General features: G+C 29.4%; 1 protein-coding gene across 4 annotated transcripts in view; it reads left to right on the forward strand.

The window, feature by feature from the left end:
- scrib (scribble) overlaps positions 1-24458 on the forward strand; it is a 444246-nt gene that overhangs the window by 272004 nt on the left and 147784 nt on the right. For all 4 annotated transcript variants that reach the window (XM_065515081.1, XM_065515077.1, XM_065515078.1 and 1 more), the window contains exon 19: positions 18820-18930. In XM_065515081.1, the coding sequence (XP_065371153.1) occupies positions 18820-18930 (111 nt within the window). The remainder of the gene's footprint in view (positions 1-18819; positions 18931-24458) is intronic.

Here is a 24458-nt window from a genome sequence, read left to right on the forward strand (position 1 = left end):
ATACATGTGTTAGTAACAAAATTACACATGTGTTGGTACCTTTTAAATTTTCTCCAGGCAACAGAGTTCTATAAAAATGTTTTAAATTTTAATTTGTATGAATTTTCAATACCAAAAATTGGAACTCTGTCTTATAATTTAAATTCTACAATAACAAAAAATTACATGTCAGAAATTCCAAAAATATTTTTTCTTGATTTGTGCAAAATAGAATCGTTTTAACAATGAAAATGTGCAAAAAGTGTTTTAAAAAAATAAAGAATAACATGTGTTAGTGTAATAATGTGTAAAAAACGTTATTTTTATCAAAAGTTAAAATTGCAAGACATTTCATTGGTTAACATTTCTCTGAACTCACACGGTACCCGTATATGTGAGAGAGTAATTTTAAAAAATTGAGAGTCGGACTACTAGGTAAACTTTGGTTCAAACCATGATACAACCATTACAAGGTAGAATCAGTAGAAAAGTAAGTTCTCAATTTTTCATGCCTTGAATTGTCAGACTTACATATATAAAATAGAAAATTAAAATAAAACATCAAAAATTAAAAAAATTGTTATTAAATATTTTTGTGGAGAAATCAATTTAACTATTAAACCATATAAAAAGAAACATGCGTGGGAAATGTGCTGTGCGCAAATGTTCATTCGAACAAAATGATATAAGGTTTTTAAAATGTCCTGAACAAAAAATTAAAGAATGGAGTACAGCTTGCGCCGTTGAGAAACACCCCATGATGTGTATGTACCATTTTGATAACAGCGATTACATTGAGCTTCATCAAGACTCTAAACGCACACGTTTAAAGCCAAATGTACTACCTTCTCGTGAGCCAATAAAAGGAGTAAATATTTTTTTGGAGTATGCAAATGAATTATGTTTTTCAAATGTAAACAATTTTTAAATTTTCTTTATTTTTATTCATATATTTTTTTTCTCATATTTGACATAACATGGCATACAATTTTAAATTTTTTTGACAAAAATTTATGACAAAAAAAATTTTTTGATGAAAAAAAAATTCGTGTCAAAAAATATTTTTCCCGATTTTGACCCATTGTAGGTCCAACTTGCTTCTCGAAAGCATGTCTGACAGAATTATTGAAGATTTGGATCCCGAAGATATCTGGGGTCTTCAGAAAATGGATTTCAACTAACAGACGGACAGACAGACATACAGACGGACATGGCTTAATCGACTCCGCTATCTATAAGGATCCATATACTTTATAGGGTCGGAAATGAAAAATGTGGAAATTACAAACGGAATGACAAACTTATATATACCCTTCTCATGAAGGTGAAGGGTATAAAAACATAAAACTATACAAAAAAATATTTGTACAATTTTTAATTTATAAGGTAAATTTTGTTGAACTTTTTTCGACAACGTTTAATAACTTTTGCAAGTATAAACCGATTTTAACCACTAATGTCTCGTTCTTGTCTACACTAAATTTTCTTTAAAATACTTTGCAGAAAAATAAGGGTTTCATAGAAAAAAATTAAAATAATCTTGTTGAATTGGGTAAGATTTATTTATAAAATCTTACACAATTTCTTAGAATATAGATTTTAAGCATACAGTTAGAGTTAGAGGTACTAAAGTACTACGACGTACCGTAAAACAGTTTTTTCAAAATAACTCAAAATTTTGAGGGTGTTTGAAAATCTTGGAAAATGATTTTAGTATGTCCTCACCTAGGCCTACAACCTCCATTAGGTCGCTTCTCAAGTTCTGACAAAAAGTGTTATTTTGTAGCAGAGTGTAATTTAAACGGTTGGATCGAGGACAGTTATGGGCTAAAAAGCACGAATATCGGTGCAGTACGAATTTTAAATACGTTAATGTTAAAATCATAAACCCGTAAAAATTAAATATTTGGAATAAGGAGTGAGATCGAAAAAACCTTAACACTCGTTTTTCCTTAACTTTAAACCCAAGTTTTATTTCAAAAATATGTTAGTTATTATGTTTAATGTCAATTATGTTCATTTGTTGTTAATCTGATTAAAATGAATGACGAGAAAAAAGTGCGTACTAAAATGATTAAATATTTTCAACAAAACTCAACTTGGTGCTACAAAAAGTTGACCAAAGAATCAAAGGTCTGCCGTCAAACTGATTCCAATGTTATTAAATAGTATCGGAAGAACTTGTACGTTGATAGAAAATCTGGTTCAGATAGAAGGATTGGTCCCCATGATGCTTCTAAAGCCAATAAATAGAAAACATTTTCAAAAGAGCTCCGAACACATCCGGTAGGATGTTAGTTAGCCCCGTTAGCTCAGTACTCGGAATATTTGGTATGAAAAATTAAAGCCAATGCAGGTTTAAAAACATACAAGGCTCAAAAGTTCCTGACAGGAACTCGGCTAAAAATTTAGAGGCCAAAGACAGAGCACGGAAATTGAAGTAAAATTGTATACAAAAAATATATCTGCTGCATAATGGATGACGAAACGTACGCAGCTTCCTGGTCAATATTTGTATGTTGCTGATGCTCGAGGAAATGTTGTAGAAAAGTTTAGGACCCAAAAGCAGAAAAAACTTTGGTACAAAGGTCTTTATAAATATCGAAATTTACATCAAGAAATGTTTACAAAAGAGGATGCTTCCATTCATAAGACTTCTTAATGTGTCCACTTATTTTTGGCCTGATTTGGCATGCTTATCATAGTGACAGCAAGTTCTTAAGAGGCAAATCCTCCAAACTAAGAGATTTTGGGCACAAAAAAGGTGTCCAAAAGTATTGGAAGATTTTAAATGGAGATGGACTACCTGTGCGAACAAAGTGACAGAAATCACTATTAAAACCTTAATGGAAGGGTTTCCGGAAAAGGTTCATAAATTCATAACAATTGATTAGAACTATAAAAATAATATTTTTGGTAAGTTGTAATAAGAATAACAATCAAATAAAAAATCAAAACTTTTCGATCTCACTCCTTAAATAATATTTGGTACTCGATATATAAGATTCGACACAGCCGAATACACATGACATTTTCATTTGTTTTGTTATTAATTCCGATAAATATCCGACTCTGTACCTAAATCAATATTTTTTAGCACAATTCATTTATATTTAGAGAATGTAGTACAATATTGTCAGATTGTCAGGATCATGCTCAGAAAATGGTTAACACAACTTATGTTGATGGGTGTTAACCATTTATTGAACATTTTATAGCAATATTGTAAGAATATGACAATCGTGTATACGTAGCTATAGGAATGTGAAACTTTACTTATTCTTGTGAGTCAGTTAGTAGACATACAGGGGAATGCTAGGGCTAATTTATGGGGGTTACTTTATATTAAATATGATTTAAATTCATAGAATTCGGCGTGTAACTAAATATTTGACTAAAGATGAAATGGGGATCTAGGAATGATTGCAGCATTGCCAGATGACTGATTATATTGCGTTCTACCTCATTACTGCCGATTACTAGGATATTATACCTGTGATAACTGGATACGGTCTTATTAGGGCGACAGTGGCAGCCACTGGGAGTGAAATATAATCATTTCTGAGCTGTATAGATGAGAACGGGAAGTAGAATACTGCTCAGTTCTTATACCAGTGGTCGTATTTTGAATTTTATAACGAATTTTGAATGGTTCTTTCTACCCCGGGAATTTTGTTTAAGTGTCGTCTTGTACCAAAGTAATCAAATAAGTATAAATGTGTAGGATTTTACTCCAATAACTATTCTAACTTAACCTCTTATAGAATGCCCATATTTGATCACTAAAATTATTTTAATGCAATACATATGCATATCTTGTTTTCGTTCAGTGTATGTTGGTTTTGTCATATTTTCAAAGAAACTATTTATTAATTTTTATTACAAGCTGGTGTAACCAAGTATTGATTTAGTTTATAAAATATTTATTTATTTTTACGCACTGCTGGATATTTTCAAGTATTTTTAAAGCAATTTTAATACAAACAATTTAACTGTTTGCACAATTCACACCTAATTTTTTATTATTTTTTTTTTATTGTAAAATTAGATTTGTAAGTATTTAAATATTTACTCAATTTACTCAATTTAATAATTTTATTTTAAAATCTTTTTGCAATTTATTTCATTCATTTGTTTGCTGTAAATTGAGTGAATTTTTTATATTATTATATTTACCTATTTTTTATTATGTAAATAATTTCTACAAACCATGTTTTACTGCATATTTTATGGTCGGTCTGAAACTCTCATATTTTAATAATTGAACAAAGATGTAAAGGTATTAAAACCAAAAAATAAAATATTTTAATTCTTTTGTTAAACTAGGTGAACAATATAAAAAACTTAAACAACAAATTGTATTAAATACAAAATGAAGTATGAAACAGTATGAAAATGTTGGTCTGTCGGTCTATTTGCTATTTATTTATTTAGATATTTTCTAATAGCTTTGCCAGTATTTCAAATATTGTCCATTATGTTTGTATTCGACATGTGCAAGGACAATTTCGAAAACAATTTTATCGAATAAAATTTCATAGAATATTTATTTATTATTTATTTATTATTATTATTTTGAAGGTGTTGGATTATTTGATTAGAAACACACAAAATTTATATAGTTTATATTTTTGCACATACATACTTATTTATATACATTGGTTTTTTATATATGTACATTAGGGTCTCCTCGTTTGTATGGAGAAAAAATAATACTTCCAACTAAAAGGAAAGTTTAGTTTGTTTGAGGAGACCATTTCTCAAAATGTTTGTATTCGCATCAGTATTTGGTAAGCTGGATCAAAGGATAAAAAATTCATTTGTTTAAGGTTTTTATCTTAATTTTTTATTGTAAAGAAAATTTAAAATTTTGGTATCGAATAATTCTAAAAATATTCAAACCATTTAATTCGAATTTTATTTTAACATGGACTATCATAATGTCGTAAGGCAATAAACTTTCTATCAATAGAATTTCGAAAAACGGAAATAACCAAGGTTGGCTAAAATTTCCCCTAAAATTCCTTTTCAGTTCAACTGTCATTACCGTTACCTTTACCTTTACCTCTAAATACCGTTACAACTATTCTATAAATAATTTTTAATTAAAAAAATAAAAATTTTTTATTGAAATCTACAGAATTTAATACCAACTTTATAAGCTTATTTTTATGTTTCTCAAATGATATCATTAATTAAATTCAGAATGAAATTAACGTTATCACGATATTTTATAGTTGTCGAAATATTAGGAAATACCGTTACCGCTAAGTCATCGTTACCGAAATTATCCAAACTATCGTTGCAGTTACCCTTGTACCGTTTTGAATCCGTACACTGATAGAAAAACCATCATAACGCTGATGTATTTGCACATCAATTCTATGTCAAGTGTCTTCGTTTTTGAACCCATGACACTTTTCATCATTGTGATGTCAGCCTTTACATCAATTGACAAAATTGTCATCAATGTGAAAATGTTTTCAATGTGATGTCATATAGTCATCACAGAAATGACTATTCGGAGTCAGTTTAATAAAAAAATGTCATCAGTGCGATGACACAGTAACATCGGAGGAATGACTCTTCGGGTTCAATTTGATGACAAACTGTCATCAATGCAATACATTGGCATTAAAGAAATGACTAATCGGCATTAATTTAATGACAAAAACTCATCATTTCAATGACACACTAACATCAGAGGAATGATTAATTGACACATATTTATTGACAAAATGTATGATGTCAAAGTGTCATCATGACATCATGACAAAATTTTATAATGACGTTCGTCATTGTAATGATGTCTCTTTTCGTTTCATTGATGCCATCTGTCGTAACATTGATGTCAAAATTCTGATGATAGGGCATCATCAATATATAAAGATGCATTTTTCTATGAGTGTAGTCAACCTTGGAAAAAACGATTCGGTGATATTATATAAGGTGTATAATGTATTTAATTTAACTAGTTTCTTTTACTTTACATTACTGGTTGCAATATTTGTGGACTCACACGACATTAAAAACATTACATGAAAATGTCATGTTTCCTTTTGCGATAAATATGAAAGAAAGTCATAAAAATATCGTCCTTTGATCCTTTCGTCCTCTCTCCAAATATTGACGACAGGACAAAAATATTTAGAAACGGTATCTTAGAATGAATTAAACTTTAATTGTAGTTGAGAACATCCTCAACTGTTTTTGGAGGCCATCCTAATGCACATATATGTCTATTAAATTCTATATTTATGTGTAATATATTTTAATTTATGTATAGTATAGATAGATAAATAGAAAATAGCATAAATAAATATCATGTGTTCATATAAATATAGTCATTACATTTACATTTGAGTATCTTTCAACGGCCTTTGAAGGACAACGCAATATTTTGGAAAATAATAAATGAAAAATTCATTAGAATGCATTTAAAATCTTGTTAAAAACTAAAACTTACATGGGATTGACACTAAATCCCTAAAAGATCCTTTATACGATCCCATCCCGTCATCGTTCAGTTAGTTATTCCTCCGATATCGCTCTAAAAAGAAATTACGAATTAGAAATTCTACTTGTAACCGATTTACAAATTGTTAATCTAGGCCTTAATGTAATACATATCATCAAGTCTTTAGTTTAAGAAGATTTATTTTTGAAACCGACCAGACAAAAACATAAAAAGATTAACAAATTTACCAGAGTGTCTGCAAACATTTAAGAAATTAAGTATTTGAAAATCTTTACCAATATTTTGTTTTAATTGATTTACGCTTAAACATTTCATGTGAAATAATTAAAACAAATTTTAATTAGATAACTGTAAATTAAATATTTAAACATGTATGCAGATGAATTGATTTCATTTTAATAAGTTTGATTTTGAAAGATTTTATTTTAGGGAATCAAATAAAAATGTTTGCAATGAATTTCTAATTTATTTGATTTTAATTTAACAGCTAGATAATAAAGAATTGTTTCATAGTTGATTTAATTATGCATTCTTCATTTAAAGACTTTGGATGGTAGACACTATTATTTAGAATGTTTCGGGATAGTGTATTTCAAGTTTGTTGAAATAACTTTGTTTTGAAACCTCTGTTTTTATCAAGATATTTGTGTATATTCGAGTTTTTAATATGCTTTTTAATAATTTGACGTCTTTCAATTTTCTCTATATTTGAAGCTGTGCCTGTGCACCATAACTGTGTGCCATAACACCAAATTGGTTTTAAAATCGAATTTCTTATAAAGTAACAGCTAAGAGTAGTGTTTCTAACGATCAGCCAATTTATTTGCATTACATTTAATTTAATTTCAGTTAATTTTGTCAATTTGTTCGGGCGTGAAAAAACGTGACAGGCGTAAAGCAAAATCGGAATCTACACAAAATTCTAAGAAAATTACCAAAAAAAAATAAATTAGCTCCCGCTGAGAGTCTTCAAAATACACGTTTAAGAAATATCACTGTCCAACAAATTGAGACTTTTTGATTGGAACAGAATAGCGACCTATAATTCTGAAAGGGCATGTTGAGGAGATAATTTTTGTAGAATGAACTTTAGACCAGCTGTTCTGAATTTTTTTTAACAGTGGGCCAAATTTTTAATTTTTTGATCAAAGGGTGCATTAACTAACTAACTGAAAAAAATTTTATAAGTTAATGTCTGAGAGAATTCTTACTGTCAGAGTTATATTGCGGAATTTTATGGGGATCATTTTTGTGGAAGATCTTACCCCTCTATCTCCACTCTTTAGGGGTTAATTTGACCCTTTTTCGAGGAAATCAAAAAAAAATACTTTAAAAAAGGACGTTTAAGGATTAAAATATTCTACGAAAATGTTAAAGTTGTAAATAAAGCTCTTTACGCTAGGTTTTAATTTTAGACCCATAGTCTCTTGAGGAAATTTTCTTAGAATTTTTCGTAGATTACGTTTTTGCTATACGCCTGTTGACCAAAAAAATTTACACACCCTAATTTCCAAGTCGGACGATGTTCGAGATGTAAACCGATATATTTAACCATATTTCCAGTTGTAGCATATGATCCTGTAAGAATCGAGATGATAGTTTTTGTAAAAATTTTGCCATTAAAAAATTACCTTTGCAATTTAATTTAAAATAATCGAAATGTGTACGTAATTGTCGTTCTAATGAGACATAAAAAACAGAAATTGGTCAAAAAATGTTAATGTTATTAAAAATTCGCCAGGCCATTAACGTGTCTCAGGCAACTAGAACAAGAAAGGTAGGAATAAAATAAACATATTTTGATAAATATTAAAATGAAAGCTCATTTTTACTTAAAATATGTCCATATATACTTGTATATGAGTTTTTGTCTTCGTAGGATACCGTTAACCTGTTCTTAGGTATGAACAAAAAAATTTTTTAACGACAATTTCAAAACTCCATTTTCAAATTTTTAAAAATTTTGTTAAACAAATATCAGAATTTGTTGATCATCTCATTGGAATTTATTAAGAACATAATAGGGAATAAAAATGTGAAAAAATTATGTGCATATCTCTTATAGTTTTTCCGTACCTGCGATTTAAATTTTGAAATTTTCGAGAAAAACCAATTATTTGGCAATTTTTTGGCGAATGAGCTGTATTTCATTACTCTTATGAATTTTAAGCAAAACTTATTATGAATATTATAGTGCAGATAATTCTAAATATGCTCTGAAACTTTTACTAAAATCGGAAAACGTTAACCCTTAAATCGTGAAGGTCAAAAGTCAAATTTTTCAATATTTGGAATTTTCCAACCGATTATCCTAAAAAATTTTCAGGATGATTTTTTTAACTAATGTTCACCAAACTGGAGGGTGAGAATGGCCAAAATCTAACTTTCGTTTATTAAGGGCCACCCTAGTGTATATTAAATATATAGTAGGGCCTAAAATACTACCTAGGGGCCTTTAATCCCAAATTTTCGACCAGTTAAATAACTTTCTAAGAGTCTTTGAGTATTAGCGGGTAAGTTTTGATTTATTTTATATAATAAACCATCATGCCATACTTTATTAAAACCTTGAGAAATATAGGTAGCTACTCAACTATTTATATCATTAAACACGTTAAAGGTAAATACATGTGTCAAGTGACTTACAAACAGATACAATAGTTGAAATCAGTAAGTATCGATGAAAATCTTCAAGACAGATGGTATGATCTTCACAAAGATCACAGATTAAATAATATTTTAGTGAAGTTTTATAGAATAAATCCATTTATTTTAAATGAGCTTTCCGATGTCAAATATTTATAAATACTTTACAAAAAATTTTTTGCTAAAAATATCCACGAGTTAGTTTTGAAAAATGATTGCAATTTTGCGATCTCAAAATCAAATGCTGAAAATTTTAGCAAAATCGGATAACGTTTAGAGGTTGCACATTAGGGATATAATCAAATTTTGGCCCTTACCGCGTTTAGTGGGTGAACTTTTTTGACAACCTGGAAAAAGTAATACTATTTTTTTTAAATAAAAATAGCTATTTTGATATTTGCGAAAAAATGTAAAATGGTTATAGCCCTATTGCACATCCTATTTGAAGTTCCGTTTATAGGTAAATTTTCCAAAAAATATTAAACCAAAAAAATGTTTAACAAAAATTTAAATCCAAAATTGTTTTTTATAATTCATTAAAAGATATATATATTGGATTATGATGTATAAGATATATATATTGGATGTATGACTTAAAAATGCGGAATTTTTCCAAATTTGTTGCTTTTCAGGTTTAAAACATTTGTACAATATAAATTTGTTGAAATTATTGGCCATTGTTAGCCATGCCTTTTTCCTATATTTCAAGTCCAAGAACGAGTAAAACAATATCGGATACTATGTTCCAAAGTGAAGCGTATCCCAGAGAGAGCGTTCTGCATCGATCAAAAGAAATAGTTTCGACGGTTTCAAGTCTGGAGTTTTTCGGTCTATATTCGGTTCGGTGCAGGTTCCCTGTGATGGCTTGGCCAAATTTCGGTAGCTCATAATATATAGGACCCACTAAATAGAGATAATTACATTAGCGCCATGGATATTTGATTCGGTGCAAAAATTATTTTCTTTTATAGCGTTCATGCAGCATTTTTAATGGATTAGCTTGGAGACTGATTTGAAATGTATCGGATTTCGATTTTTGGTACCAAATTTGATGAAATTATTCTATATATTGGACTCCTAATTAACTGTTATATCTGGGGACAAATTTACTTAACATTTTTTACAAAATAGCACGATACATTTTTATTTTTTCCAAAAGTTCTCCCCACCATTGGTAAAAATTATTGGATTACGAATTTAAACAAATAATTAACAGCTTAAAGTTTTTACAGACAGAAAACAATTACGAAAAAACTCACTTCATTGGGATGCCTGTAAGGCAAGTTTGTTTTTAAAATACATATCACGGCTCATACATGTACTATGTATATAATTCTTTTACATTTGCTAAGAAAACAAATGTAAAGACATGGGAAAATAACTAGCACTCTTACAGTGATGTATTTAGAGCATATAATTTGTTAATCTATGTATACAAGGTTGTCAGATCTTACAATGTTGTCAGATCTGGCAATGTACTGAGAATGGAATATTGTTAGCCAAAGGTAAATTGTCAGTTTAGATTCTAAAAAAACCTTACAATTTCCTTGACAGACAATAAATTCATCTGCCAACAAAAATTGTCAGTTCTCACGGTTGTCAGATAAGATTGTTGTATGGCAAAAGTTGCCTGATCTGGTGTTAGACATTGTTTTTAAATACATATGCACAGTGTTGCAAATAGAAATAATTTATTTGATAATGGTGCCATTGTAAATTTACATGGTTGTTAGACATTTTCTGACACTATTGTAAGATCTGACAACCATGTATACATAGCTTTACTCTACAAAAGCAATATTGAACGTTTTTATGAGCTTTTATTATTAGCTTTGAGCTGTCAATTGAGCATTGCGCAATGAAGATTAAAATTGGGTTTAGGTTTCCCCGATAGACGAACGAATACACCTATATTACGGCTTAGTTCGTTACATTCCCATTAGGTTACATATTTTTGCACCCTCTGTATATTTTGGTGATTCTTGGTTATTGGTTATATCTTTCTCTCGTTACTGCATCCCTATCTTCCGGCATGTAGCGCCATCCTGTTGAAACCACATATCGCCCAGATCAATGTCATCCATATTTTCCAAAAAAAATCATTGATCATGATGCGGTAACGATTTCCGTAACGCGTGATCCGGCTTCATTTTTGAAGAAATATATTCTGAGCGTGTAACCGCACCAAACGGTGCATATTTCTGTATGTAATGGAGTCTGTTGTGGATTGTTCTCACCCACACGCAGAGAAAAAATATAATTGGGCATGGTTACTGTAACCATTTATATAGTGTTACAAGATTTTTAACAATATTATAGTCACAGTAACCATTTACATGATTGTGGTAACCATAATATGGTTAATTTACGATTCACATGATTGTATCAACCATATATATGGTTACAGTAAACAAATATATGTTTGTGGCAACCATATTTATGATGAATAATTTTATCATAATATGTTGTTCTCAGATTATGATAAGCCTTAAGCCGAGAGCACCATAATATGATAAGTCCTTCATCATATCAATGGTTGTCACAAACATATATTTGTTTACTGTAACCAATTGATACAATCATGTGAATCGTAAATTAACCATATTATGGTTACCACAATCATGTAAATGGTTACTGTGACTATAATATAGTTAAAAAACTTGTAACAATATTGAAATGGTTACAGTAACCATGCCCAACTATATTTTTTCTCTGCGTGCATATGCTGCAATTTTGATTATAGCCCTTTAAGCCATAAATCAGCCTCATCGCTGAACTCAGTTTTGCGATAAAACATCGGGTCAGGTTCCAACTGCTCTAGAGCCCAATTAGCGATATATCGATGCATCTCAGTCTCGTGGCTTTAATTCCTGCACCAGCTGGATCTAAGATCTTTGCGCAAAATTTCTCAAGTACTGGACGGACAGAGCTCCAAATCCCGCGACCGACGACGAATCGATAAAATTGGATCTTCTTGTACAGTTTCGTTGACAGCGGCGATATTCTCTTCAGTAAACACATTTGTTCCACGTGTTGGTGTTATTACATCAGTTCGACGGATGGCTTACTCAGATGCACGATTATGTGCGCCATAAAATTCACGAAGTCGTCTATAAGTTGCGCGAATCGATGACTGAATTGGATAATTTGGAGGCGTTGTTCTGTTAACTCTTTCGTTAGTTCTATCGTGAGATATCCAAAAATATTTAAAGCCACGCTCATCTGAAAGTAGGCTTCACTGATAAATAATTTGTAGATTGTACTGACAATTATAGACTTTAAAAGAAATATACTTTTAAAAGCGATGTGAAACATTTTGCTTGAACAGAAAATCTATTTTCGACCATTTGTGGACCGATTGGAATGATTCTATCTACACAGAAAACTGGAAACTGTTAAAATTAAATTTGTATGTCAAACTATTGGTAAAAAATAGAGGTAGTAGTGTTTTATTTTACCGATTTTAAATACAAAAACATAGCCATTTGGATAAAATAATTTGTAACTTGGAAGACGGTAAGAGTACTCCTAATTAATCTTCCAAAATAAGGAAAAAAATGTGATTTAGAAAAACATCCATTCCACATTTTTGAATGCTATTTATGTTCTCGCAGCTGTCCTTTCTTGTGTTATGTTTTCTTTTCTTAAAAATTAACTAAAGATGTAAAAATTTGTATTTATTTTTTTTATTTAACTTTTGTGTTATTCTTTGAAAACAGTATAAAAGTATTTAAAAAGCACAAGTAGCAAATGCGTTACATTAAGTACTACGGGCTGGAGTACTTTGGCAAACTCATCAAAGTCTTTTCAGCCATCAGCATCAATGGCGTCATCATCATTTACATTAGTAGTTGGAACTACAAACTTCATGTATTTTTAACAACAAACCATTTTGCTTTAACACATGATAAGTAAGTACTCGTATAACTGCTTACATATATGCAGTGGTGATGAGACATACAGATTATAATCATAATGATGATGAAATAGTAATGAAATGAAACTTTTCATTATACATAACTCCAGCATATGCATACATACATTGTATAATGAGTTAATAATATACATACATACATGGTAACAACTCCTTGCAAACGTTAAGGATACTGAAGATGTAGATAAAACTGAAGAAAGTTTAAAGCAAATGAAATGCAATTGTTATGACATTGTAACCATATAATCCTCCTTACGGCTTTATGCTTGTAACAAAACTACTTCACTACAGTCTAAAGGAATGAATGAATGACTGCTGTCTGATAGACAGTTTCTCTCTAACTTTATGGCAGCTTAATAGATATTATGATTATGCGAGTACTGCTGACAGTAATCACAGTATGTAGTCTAAGTGGATTTCTTGGTATCACTCACATTCATTTACAAGTTCATGCAGTCATACTAACTGCAACACAACACAACTCAACTCATCACATTCATCATTGTCATCATTTCGTTACACTCAAATCATTGCAAGACAGAAAGTATCTGTAAAATAGCTACGGTTATATAAATGTTATTTAAATAACTTAAAGTTTCGTCATTTGGGAATAAGAACTTAAGAACTTTTCCAAGAAAAACATGTGAAATGAACAATGCCGCCCGCCATTGTAAACGTCTATATAGTTGTCAGCCAACTACAACCACAGCTGAAATGATGGCTGTATATTGTGGAGTGAAAAAAACAAAATTTTTTAAGCCAGACCAAAATTATGGTCAATTGTGAGAATTTAATATTTAAGAAAATAAATTTAAAAGATGATTATTATAAGTGCATCCATTTAATGCGGAATGAATTGTAGTTAATTTCGTATGAAAACTTTAACAAAGATTTTAAAAAGCTCTTAACATCACCTTTTCTGCACTTAAGATATTTCGCTTAATATTGTACGTTCACTGAGGAGATATGTAGTAAAAAATAATAAGTACGAGGTAGGAAATTTGTTTATAAGTTTTCTTCTTAAAGTTACAATTTTAAGATTCATTGTTGCTAATTAATTATTCTATTATATCCATAGATTTTTTCGATTCAAGCTACAGTTAGTCAGTTGGCAGGTGAAGAGCAAAAAAAGGCTTAACTAACCACTATATAGATTTGATGCATCATGGTTACTTAAGTACAAAAATAGTAAAATTTTTTAATTCTATGGATAGATTTTTTTAAATGTTTTTTTTTCTAAAATTGTGAATGTTTTTAGATGTTTCACAATTAAGTGAATCCACTAATTTTCTGAAAATTGTATGTGCTTACAAGCGTGTCACTTTGCGTGTACATTTTACATGTGTTTTTGTTAAAATCTTTGTTACAACAACAAAAAACACATGTAAAATTTAGTCAAAGTGTCACGCTTGTAAGCACATAAAATTTTCTGAAAATAAGTGAATTCACTTAATTGTGAATAAATTCGAAAATAATACATCGATTTTTATGGTCGATATCTCATTTTGTTCCTATTACATGTGGCTTTGCGATAAAGCAATACATCTGAACAATTTCTGCCATTTTCGATTTTTCATAAGTTTTTTAAAACACAAAAAATTTGCTATTTTCACATAAAAAAATATATTTTTTTGTTTCAATTTGTTATTATAACTTCGAAACTATTGAGCCGATTGAAACGCCATATATATGTGAAAATTTGTACATAACATGGGGAAAATGTTTAACTACTCAATTTTATGTATATCAAACAAAAAAATAAAATTTTGTGAAAATGAGCGAATTCACTTAATAGTGAATAAATTTGAAAAAAATCAATCGATTTTTATGATCGATATCTCATTCCATTGCTATTATATGTGAGATTGTGATAAAGCAATAAATTTAAACAATTCCTGCTGTTTACGATTTTTCATAAGTTTTTTTAAACACAAAAATTTGCTATTTCCATGTAAAAAATATATTTTTTGTTTCAATTTGTTATTATAACTCCGAAAGTATTGATTAAAACGCAATACATAATAAAGGTTGTGTAAATTTAAACTTTTCAAAGTTTATTCTAATAATATCGGACTAACCCTTTTTGAGTTATCATAAATTATGTAGAGAAACGTCTACAAAAATTCACAAACATTTTAAAAAACTTCTCCATAGAATTTAAAATTTGCACCATATTTGTACTAATTGAACCACAATACATGAAAATTGTGTAGTGGTTTAAAAAGCCCCTAAAATTTTTTCGATTTTGTTGCCCTGTGTTATCTATTATCTTTTTCTGAATTATATTTAAAACTAGTTGATCGCCCCGGCTTCGCCCGGTAGCATTTACTAATGTTAGTTCTTCAAGTTTCTCCAACCCACGCACACCAGCCTGTTGTTATTTATTTGCAAATAAAATATCTAAATTTGTACTGCACTTTAGGGAGCTTATTTATTACAGTTGACTGGACTCACAAAAAAAAGAATTTCCGAGTTTTACCCGGAATTTTTGAATTCGATTTTTAGTGGCATTTAAGTCATTCATAATTTTTGGTGTGGCTCCGCAAATACCACATGTTTGTGACGAGGATTCAGCAATTACACTAAAAATTTTGCCATCGATCATTATATAAAATTGGAGATGAATTTGAAAAAGACTCAAACTGTGTTGGAATAATTTCAGATATTTGCTATTTTACTTTTTCAACTTCCGCTCTAAATAAGTCGGAAGTTTCTTTTTCGTAAATCAATTTAATTGGTCTACAAAACCGCGTTGAAGAAGGCCTAGAATTTTCCCATAAAATAACGCTTTCCATTTTCACTTGCAACGGCACAATGCAAAAAGCTAATATGTTTTCATCATTTTTGTTCGATTCAGGATCAGAAAAGCTTTGCCGGTAAGTTAAATGTCCACTACTGCCATCACAGCCCCATTTGTATATTGCAGTAATGGTATTGAGGTTGATGAAAACTTCCTTCTGCGATTCAACTATCTCTACTATAGTATGATCAACCAAGCAGACGTATCGGTAATTTGGACTCCGACCGGATAGTACTTCTTTTTTGCTAATAACAGTGTATCATATGTGGGATATATGTTTGCATTTCTTATTTTTACAACAGATTTTACAACAGTAAAATCCCCGTCCATGTAAAGAGCCAAAGCTTCATCAGGACTGTATACAATCGCATTATTCACTTCAGAAGCATGTATCATGGATACAACTTCTGATAAATTCACTGTCCAACCACTCTTTATTACGTTCTTCAAAATGCGAAAACGTTCTGTTGCAGTTCTTCCACTTTTCAAATACTTTGCTTATAAAGCTCCTCAATTTTTTTTAATTTTTCGGCACTCCACATTATATTTTGTTTTGTCTATAATATTATTAAATACGTGGGCCTCGACAGCCGAATATTTTTTAGTAAGGTCGTTTTCATTGTGCCAAATTAAAAAAAGAGTGCGTTTGGAAACATTCATTGTGCCTAAAAAATGCATTAAAAAATAAACGGGCACATCATTGTGGACGTCAACAATAAACAAAATTAATAAACAAAACCAGAATTTAACCAAATCCGATCGAATCCCAAAAGATGCACTCCACGAAACTACGTAAATAAGATTTAAAATATCCCAGTGGCGAAATTTTTGAGGCCTTCTGTAAGACCTTCCTAGACCTTTTTTTAGATCCAGTACTCATGCTCGCTTGCCTTCTCAGGAAGACCTTATGGAAGGCCTACCTACTCCCTTCTTTTTGTTGCTACAAAAAAGTACAAGCACAAAATACCGTTAAAAAAATCACATTCCAAAGACAAAACAACAAACACAAAAAAAAAGCAAAAAGTGAAAAGAAAAAACGAAGTAAACTTAAAATAGTTTTGCTTAAATTCTTTGACAAAGCGGTTGTGCGTTGTGCGACTACCAGGCCTGTTGAAGAAGGCTTTGGCTGGCTAGGACATCGTGTGTAAAAAATATATGAGTGTGGAATGGAGCAATGAGGCCTTGTGTCTGATAAATAAGGCCTTCCAGAAGGCCTGCTTACTACTTCTTTTCGCCGCTGGGATGTTATCACACATGTTAACTTCTACAGATAAAGACAGGCCACAATCATTTATTTTTTTAGTAAATACAAACCTTCAACTTACAATAAAAATTTGAATTAACAAAATTATTAATCAACTGATTTAATATTAATAAAAACACGCATTTTGCAATTTGGCGCCAAATTCTATCAATGCACTTGCTGCTACGTATGTTATATTTGACAGCTAACAGCTGTGAGAATATTGAGAGCAAAACAAAACAAAAAATGCCAATTTGCTCAGTGAGTAATCGATATAATCGATGTAATGCAAAATATTTATCGATTTAAGAATTTAAAAATTTGAATTAAATGCCGCTAGATCAGTCATTTCGGCCACTCTGCAATGCTTATATAAAATTGTAATATTTATTTTTATTTTTTTTGTTAGACAGATAAATTTATCTAAATGAAAAGATATATTTTAAACGTTTTAAATGACTATTATTTAAATAGAAACCGAAAAAAGTACCATTGTTTACATAATTTCACAACTTTCAGTTGATTTCCGGGACGGGTTCTCGTTATAAAAATTACCTATCCAAAGCAAATCCAGTTCTAATGCACTTAGTACATACATACATAAGAATGAACCTAAACATGCAACAGCCGTAAAAATGTGTGTCTGTAGGACATTTTGAGGCTTGTCATGTCATAGATGTGGTTGAACTCATTGTTGCTGTTTCTAGTTTTTGTTTTATTTTAAGATGACCATAAATGCTAATAACCCAATATATAAATAGTAAAACAGGAAATTGTGATGATTGTGTAGGAGCTGCTGTATGCTCAATTCAATTTCTGCTTAAGGATAATAAATGAAACTCTCATTTGAGAGCATCTAGGAAATATGGTTTTTATTTACTCGTAATATTATTGTAAATAAAATTATTGTTATATTTTTTATAGTATTTTTATTACCTCCTAAATAAAACAAATGCTTGATATTTTTATTATTATTTTATTTATTTAGTTGTTGTTGTTTTTATGCCATGGTTTATTAAATATTCTATTATTTTATTGTTGTTTTTGTGTGTGTTTTTTTTTTGTTTTTTTTTACATTCTCTGGTAAATTTATGTAAAGTGTATGAGTATAAGAATTTGTTTATATCTCTATTTATTTTTAATGTATTATGAATTGTATTGTATGTATGTTTATGTGGGTTTCCTTTTCCTATAGTATTTACATACATACAGATGTATGTATGTTTGTTTGTATTATTACATCCTTACGACTATTTGTAAATGTAAATATTTTTTTACATACATAAGTACATATGTATGTATGTATTTGCCTGGTTTGTTTTAATATCTTTTTTATTTAAGATTTTTTTTTTTAGCATTTTGTCAAATTCTTTAAAATTGTATCTCTATTTAACAATTTATTTATTGTACATTACACGCGCACCACCAAAACCTTTGTATGTATTGTACATATAATTAATTTTATTTGAATTTCTCATTTATCATAATGTTGCACTTGATTTCATGCAAAATAAACAAATCATCATCAACCAACCAACCAAATCCACCCACCATCCAACAAATTGTCCCATTCCTGTCATTGGTTTTTGGTTTATCAATTATTCATTTTTATGTGGCTTTTATTATTTTTTTTAATTTTTATAAATCATACTTTTGTACATAATTTTAATTTGGAAATTGGCTGTAAACCATAAATGTTAAAATATAAATTTTAAAATTAAAAATTGTCTTTTTTACAGGATGTTATATTGCCTAAAAATCAGGGTTCATTGGGTTTCAGCATAATTGGTGGTACCGATCATTCATGTGTTCCTTTCGGCGCTCGAGAACCGGGTATTTTTATATCTCATGTAAGTATATTCATTTCAATTGTTTTCAATTAAAACTATGTAAAACTAACTAAACTATGTAAACTATATCTGGCAATTTTACAACATTTTATCAAAATTCTTTTAGTTTGTTGTGTTTTATTTGAAATTCTATATGGGGCATTTCATGTCAAGTGAACCAACTTTTGAAATCGATGTCTTCCGATCGGGATGAAATTTGCACCAAGGTTAGCTCTATTGGATAGTAACAGACACAATTTTTCAACAACATCGGTCGAGAACTCTCTGAGTTATAGGGGTAAAATTTTGACAATTTGGTCAAACAGGGGTTTTTTCTTATCCATGTAACTTATTACCTATTGTTCTTAGCAAAATGTGTCCCAAATAGTATAGATAGCTATTTCTTCGATTTTTCGAAAAAAAATATTTAAAAAAAAAAATAAAAAAATTTTTAATATTTTTTTTCCGAAATCAAAAACTTTTTTGACTTTTTTTTAAAATTTTTTCTCTTTTTTTTTTTTTTTTTTTTTTTTTTTTTCTTAAAATAAAGTTTAGATATTTTCCTTGAACACCTACTTGGTCGCTTAGTGGGATGCGAGTGGGATATCTATCAAAATAAATATTTTTTAACTCAAGACTTACAATTTTTGACTTTTTTTTTTGCAAATACGATATTTTTTCCAAATGGGCCCTTTTTTTAAAATTTTTTTTGTAGTCAAAAGAAAGCTTAGGTCCATTCCTTTAAGATATTTTTAGTCCCTTAGTGGGATGCGAGTGGGATATCTATCAAAATAAATATTTTGTAACGCAAGACATACAATTTTTTAATTTTTTTTTGCAAAATCAAAATTTTTTTCCAATATGGGCCCTTTTTTAATTTTTTTTTTTGCTCAAAAGAAAGCCTAGGTCCATTCCTTTAAGATATTTTTAGTCCCTTAGTGGGATGCGAGTGGGATATCTATCAAAATAAATGTTTTAACACAAAAATTGTATGTCTTGAGTTACAAAACATTTATTTTGATATATATCCCACTCGCATCCCACTAAGCGATCAAAACCATCTTAAAGGAATAGGCCTAAGCTTTCTTTATAGCAAAAAAAAAAATTACAAAAAGGGCCCATTTTAAAAAAAAGTCAAAAAAGTTTTTGATTTTGCCAAAAAATCAAAAATTGTATATCTTGAGTTACAAAATATTTATTTTGATAGATATCCCACTCGTATCCCACTAAGGGACCTAAAATATCTTAAAGGAATGGACCTAAGCTTTCTTTTGACTAAAAAAAAATTTTTAAAAAAGGGCCCATTTTGAAAAAAAATTCGAATTTGCAAAAAAAAAGTCAATAATTGAATGTCTTGAGTTACAACATTTTTATTTTAATAGATATCCTACTCACATCTTCCTAAGTGACAAAATAGGTCTTAAAGGAAAAGACCTAAGCTTTCTTTTGAGCAAAAAAAAATTTTTAAAAAAAAGTCCCATATTGGAAAAAAATTTCGATTTTGCAAAAAAAAATTAAAAAATTGTTACAAAATATTTATTTTGATAGATATCCCACTCGCATCCCACTAAGGGACTAAAAATATCTTAAAGGAATGGACCTAGGCTTTCTTTTGAGCAAAAAAAAAAATTAAAAAAGGGCCCATATTGGAAAAAAATTTTGATTTTGCAAAAAAAAATTAAAAAATTGTATGTCTTGCGTTACAAAATATTTATTTTGATAGATATCCCACTCGCATCCCACTAAGGGACTAAAAATATCTTAAAGGAATGGACCTAAGCTTTCTTTTGACTACAAAAAAAATTTTAAAAAAAGGGCCCATTTGGAAAAAAAATCGTATTTGCAAAAAAAAAAGTCAAAAATTGTAAGTCTTGAGTTAAAAAATATTTATTTTGATAGATATCCCACTCGCATCCCACTAAGCGACCAAAAGGGTCTTCAAGGATAATATCTAAGCTTTTGTTTGACCTAAAAAAAAAGATTAAAAAAGGGTCCATTTTGAAAAAAAAAGTCAACAAAGTTTTTGATTTTGCAAAAAAAGTCAAAAATTTTATGTTTTGAGTTACAAAATATTTATTTTGATAGATATCCCACTCGCATCCCACTAAGCGACCAAGTAGGTGTTCAAGGAAAATATCTAAACTTTATTTTAAGAAAAAAAAAAAGAGAAAAAATTTAAAAAAAAAGTCAAAAAGTTTTTGATTTCGGAAAAAAAATATTAAAAATTTTTTATTTTTTTTTTTAAATATTTTTTTTCGAAAGATCGAAGAAATAGCTATCTATACTATTTGGGACACATTTTGCTAAGAACAATAGGTAATAAGTTACATGGATAAGAAAAAACCCCTGTTTGACCAAATTGTCAAAATTTTACCCCCTATAACTCAGAGAGTTCTCGACCGATGTTGTTGAAAAATTGTGTCTGAGTTACTATCCAATAGAGCTAACCTTGGTGCAAATTTCATCCCGATCGGAAGACATCGATTTCAAAAGTTGGTTCACTTGACATGAAATTCCCCATATATATATTTCTAATTTCATCAGCTTAAATTGTTGGAAACAATATTTATTTAAAATCAACAAAATATCATGCAAAACTTTTATTAAATCACACTTATATAAGGATCAATTATTTTAATAACTCACAATTCAAACTTTTTATGAGCTAAAGTTGATGTATTTTTTTTTGTGGAAAATTTCATCACACTGTAAACTGCAACCACATAAATGTTGTAAAAATACATTAACGGAAATTGAAAGAATAAGTATTTTTATAAGTAAATTTATATGAACACCATAGAATAAAAGTAAATTCCAAATGTCTGTTTGCAAAGCAACTTAAAAAAGTCTTGCATTTAATTTGCAACCGTGTAAACTTTGACAAAGTTACATGTCGCAAAATGTATGAAAAGGAAAGTCTAAATGAAAAGTAAATAAATCTGCCATTTCTAACTGGTTCATCCTACCGATTTTGTGATTTGTCTAAAGTCATTTGAGAATTTAAATTTCACTATAACTTGGCCCAGTTTTTTCATAATATCTAACACAACATATGACCGATTTAATTAACATTGCATTTGTTAGTTAAATAAAAAATATGAAAATCATATGAAACAAATTTTCAAAGCAATATCATTCACAAGTCCATAAATAACACAGGTCAACAGCAAAAAAATACTTTGAATAACCACTATATAGATTTGATACATCATGGCTACCTAAGTACAAATATGGACCAAATTTAAAATTGTATGGAGAGATTTTTTATAAAAAATTTGTCAGTTAAATTGTGAATTTCTTTAGAGGTTTCTACACATAATTAATGATAACTAAAAATGGTTAGTCAGATATTATTAAAATAAACTTAGAAAAATTTAAATTTACATAACCTTTAATACTTTTTTATATTGCGTTTTAATCGGCTTACTAGATTCGTTGTTATTATAATAACAAATTGAAGAAAAAAATATATTTTTTTTCGTGAAAATAGAATTTTTTTTGTTCATAAAAATCATGAAACATTTTAGTGAATAGTGAATTAAGTGAATCGTTAATTTTCACAAAATTGTATGTGCTTACAAGCGTGTACTTTGAGTGGAAATTTGTTTGTTATTGTAAAAAAAACAGATGTGGAGAAACGTTTAACAAAATTTATAATTTTACTTTAATATTTTTTTAAAAAAGTCTGAATATAGAAATAAAAAAATTGACAATTTTTGAACTTTGGTAGCCATTAAATCTACATCAAATCTATGAACTAAGAGCTTTCATGGGGAGCTTTTCGATAAAAAGATCGCCATGAACGCTCTCCAATTTAAACAATTAATTTTTTTAATCGAAATTTTGAATTTAGGCTAAAATTCAGTTTAACAGTTTTCGATACTATGACCCATTCCATATCATTCCTACGAAGTATTCTTATATCACCCCCAGAACAAATGAGGGTTTTATGGCCGAAATTCCGAAATTTTTTTGTGAAGGACTCAAATTTAACCCAATTTATATCGAAATTTCGGATTAGCTCTAATATCACATTTCAAAAGTGAATATGTGAAAAATCTTTAAATTTGCATTTTTGGGATTTTTTAAATATTTTTTTTTAGAATTTCCTCAAAATGTTTAAAATTCCTTTTATGTTCTGCAATGAGTTTCAAGGTAGCACTTTCGAAACTTTTGCTGGGTAATTTGCCACTTACATACATCCTTACGAACAACTTGAGAATGTATGAGTGAGAATGAGTGTACTTGTGAATGTGTGTATGTGAGTACTAAGTAAATAAGTGTTTGTTTATGTAATTATAAGTTGTTGAAACAAATTGAACAACAAAATTGAAGGGGCATATGAAAAATATTCATATAAAATTGAAGCAACAGTTTTTTTATTAATATTTTTATTATATTGGCCTATCATAAAGACTAAAAGACTTTTTTAAGAACCGTCTTTTCAGAGTAACCGGTCGGAATTGATAAACATTACATATATTTAATGTATATTACATTTTTCGGCTTATTTTCAAGTTATTCATCAGTTTTTCATGGTGGAATTTTGTTTAAATCCATCTTCTATGTTCATAACAGAAGGGAATTGATTTTCTGGCATTGTGGTGTGACCTTCTATAACACAGTACAACATTTTTCAGTTCATTGCTTTGGGACTCAATTCTGACAATTGCACGTGAAAGTAGCCCCAAGAATAAGAACTTCTGCGTCATTAGTTTTGTCAAGTTGGCTGCCATAATAATTTAATGACCATACGAATTTTTTTTCCTCAAGGTGGATTTTTATCACTTTTTCTATATTTTAGCACGGTTATATCTCGTATACCGTACGGAATATCTCTTTTGTGGCTGAAGCAAAGTTGTAGATATTGAATAGTAGAAAAAAAGTACGGAACATACCGACCCAAAAAAGGTGCACCCAGTGCCTTAAAAATCGCAAAAATGCCAATTTTTTAACCAATTTTTCACCTTTTTTGCTCAATAACTGGATTACAAATCCAATTATGAACCGATCACCATGAAATTAGGTCGTGTGATTTGTGTCTATATGAAAGTTATTTATCATGACTTTTGTATGTATACCATCATTTTTAACAGATTTATTCACTTTAAAGTGATTTTCGGAAGCGGGTCTTATATGGGAGCTATGACAAATTATGGACCGATCATAAAAGAATTTGGTACATATAATTTGTTCGGCACAAGGATGAAGCCTGTTGAAATTGGCTGAAATCGGTTCATTATTTCACTTAGCCCCCATACAAATGCCCTCCCGAAATTGGACTTTATCGGTCATAAATGTTTAATTTATATATGTATCTACACAAATTTCGCTCAAAATAAGTTTTATATATATAAAATTCATGTCAAAAAATTTTATTATGATCGGTCAATAATTATTCATAGCTCCCATATAAGACCCGCTTCCGAAAATCACTTTAAAGTGAATAAATCTGTTAAAAATGATGGTATACATACAAAATTCATGATTAATAACTTTCATATAGTTACAAATCACATGACCTAATTTCATGGTGATCGGTCCATAAT

Source organism: Calliphora vicina, chromosome 1, assembly GCF_958450345.1.
Source record: "Calliphora vicina chromosome 1, idCalVici1.1, whole genome shotgun sequence".
NCBI classification, from domain to species: Eukaryota; Metazoa; Arthropoda; class Insecta; order Diptera; family Calliphoridae; genus Calliphora; species Calliphora vicina.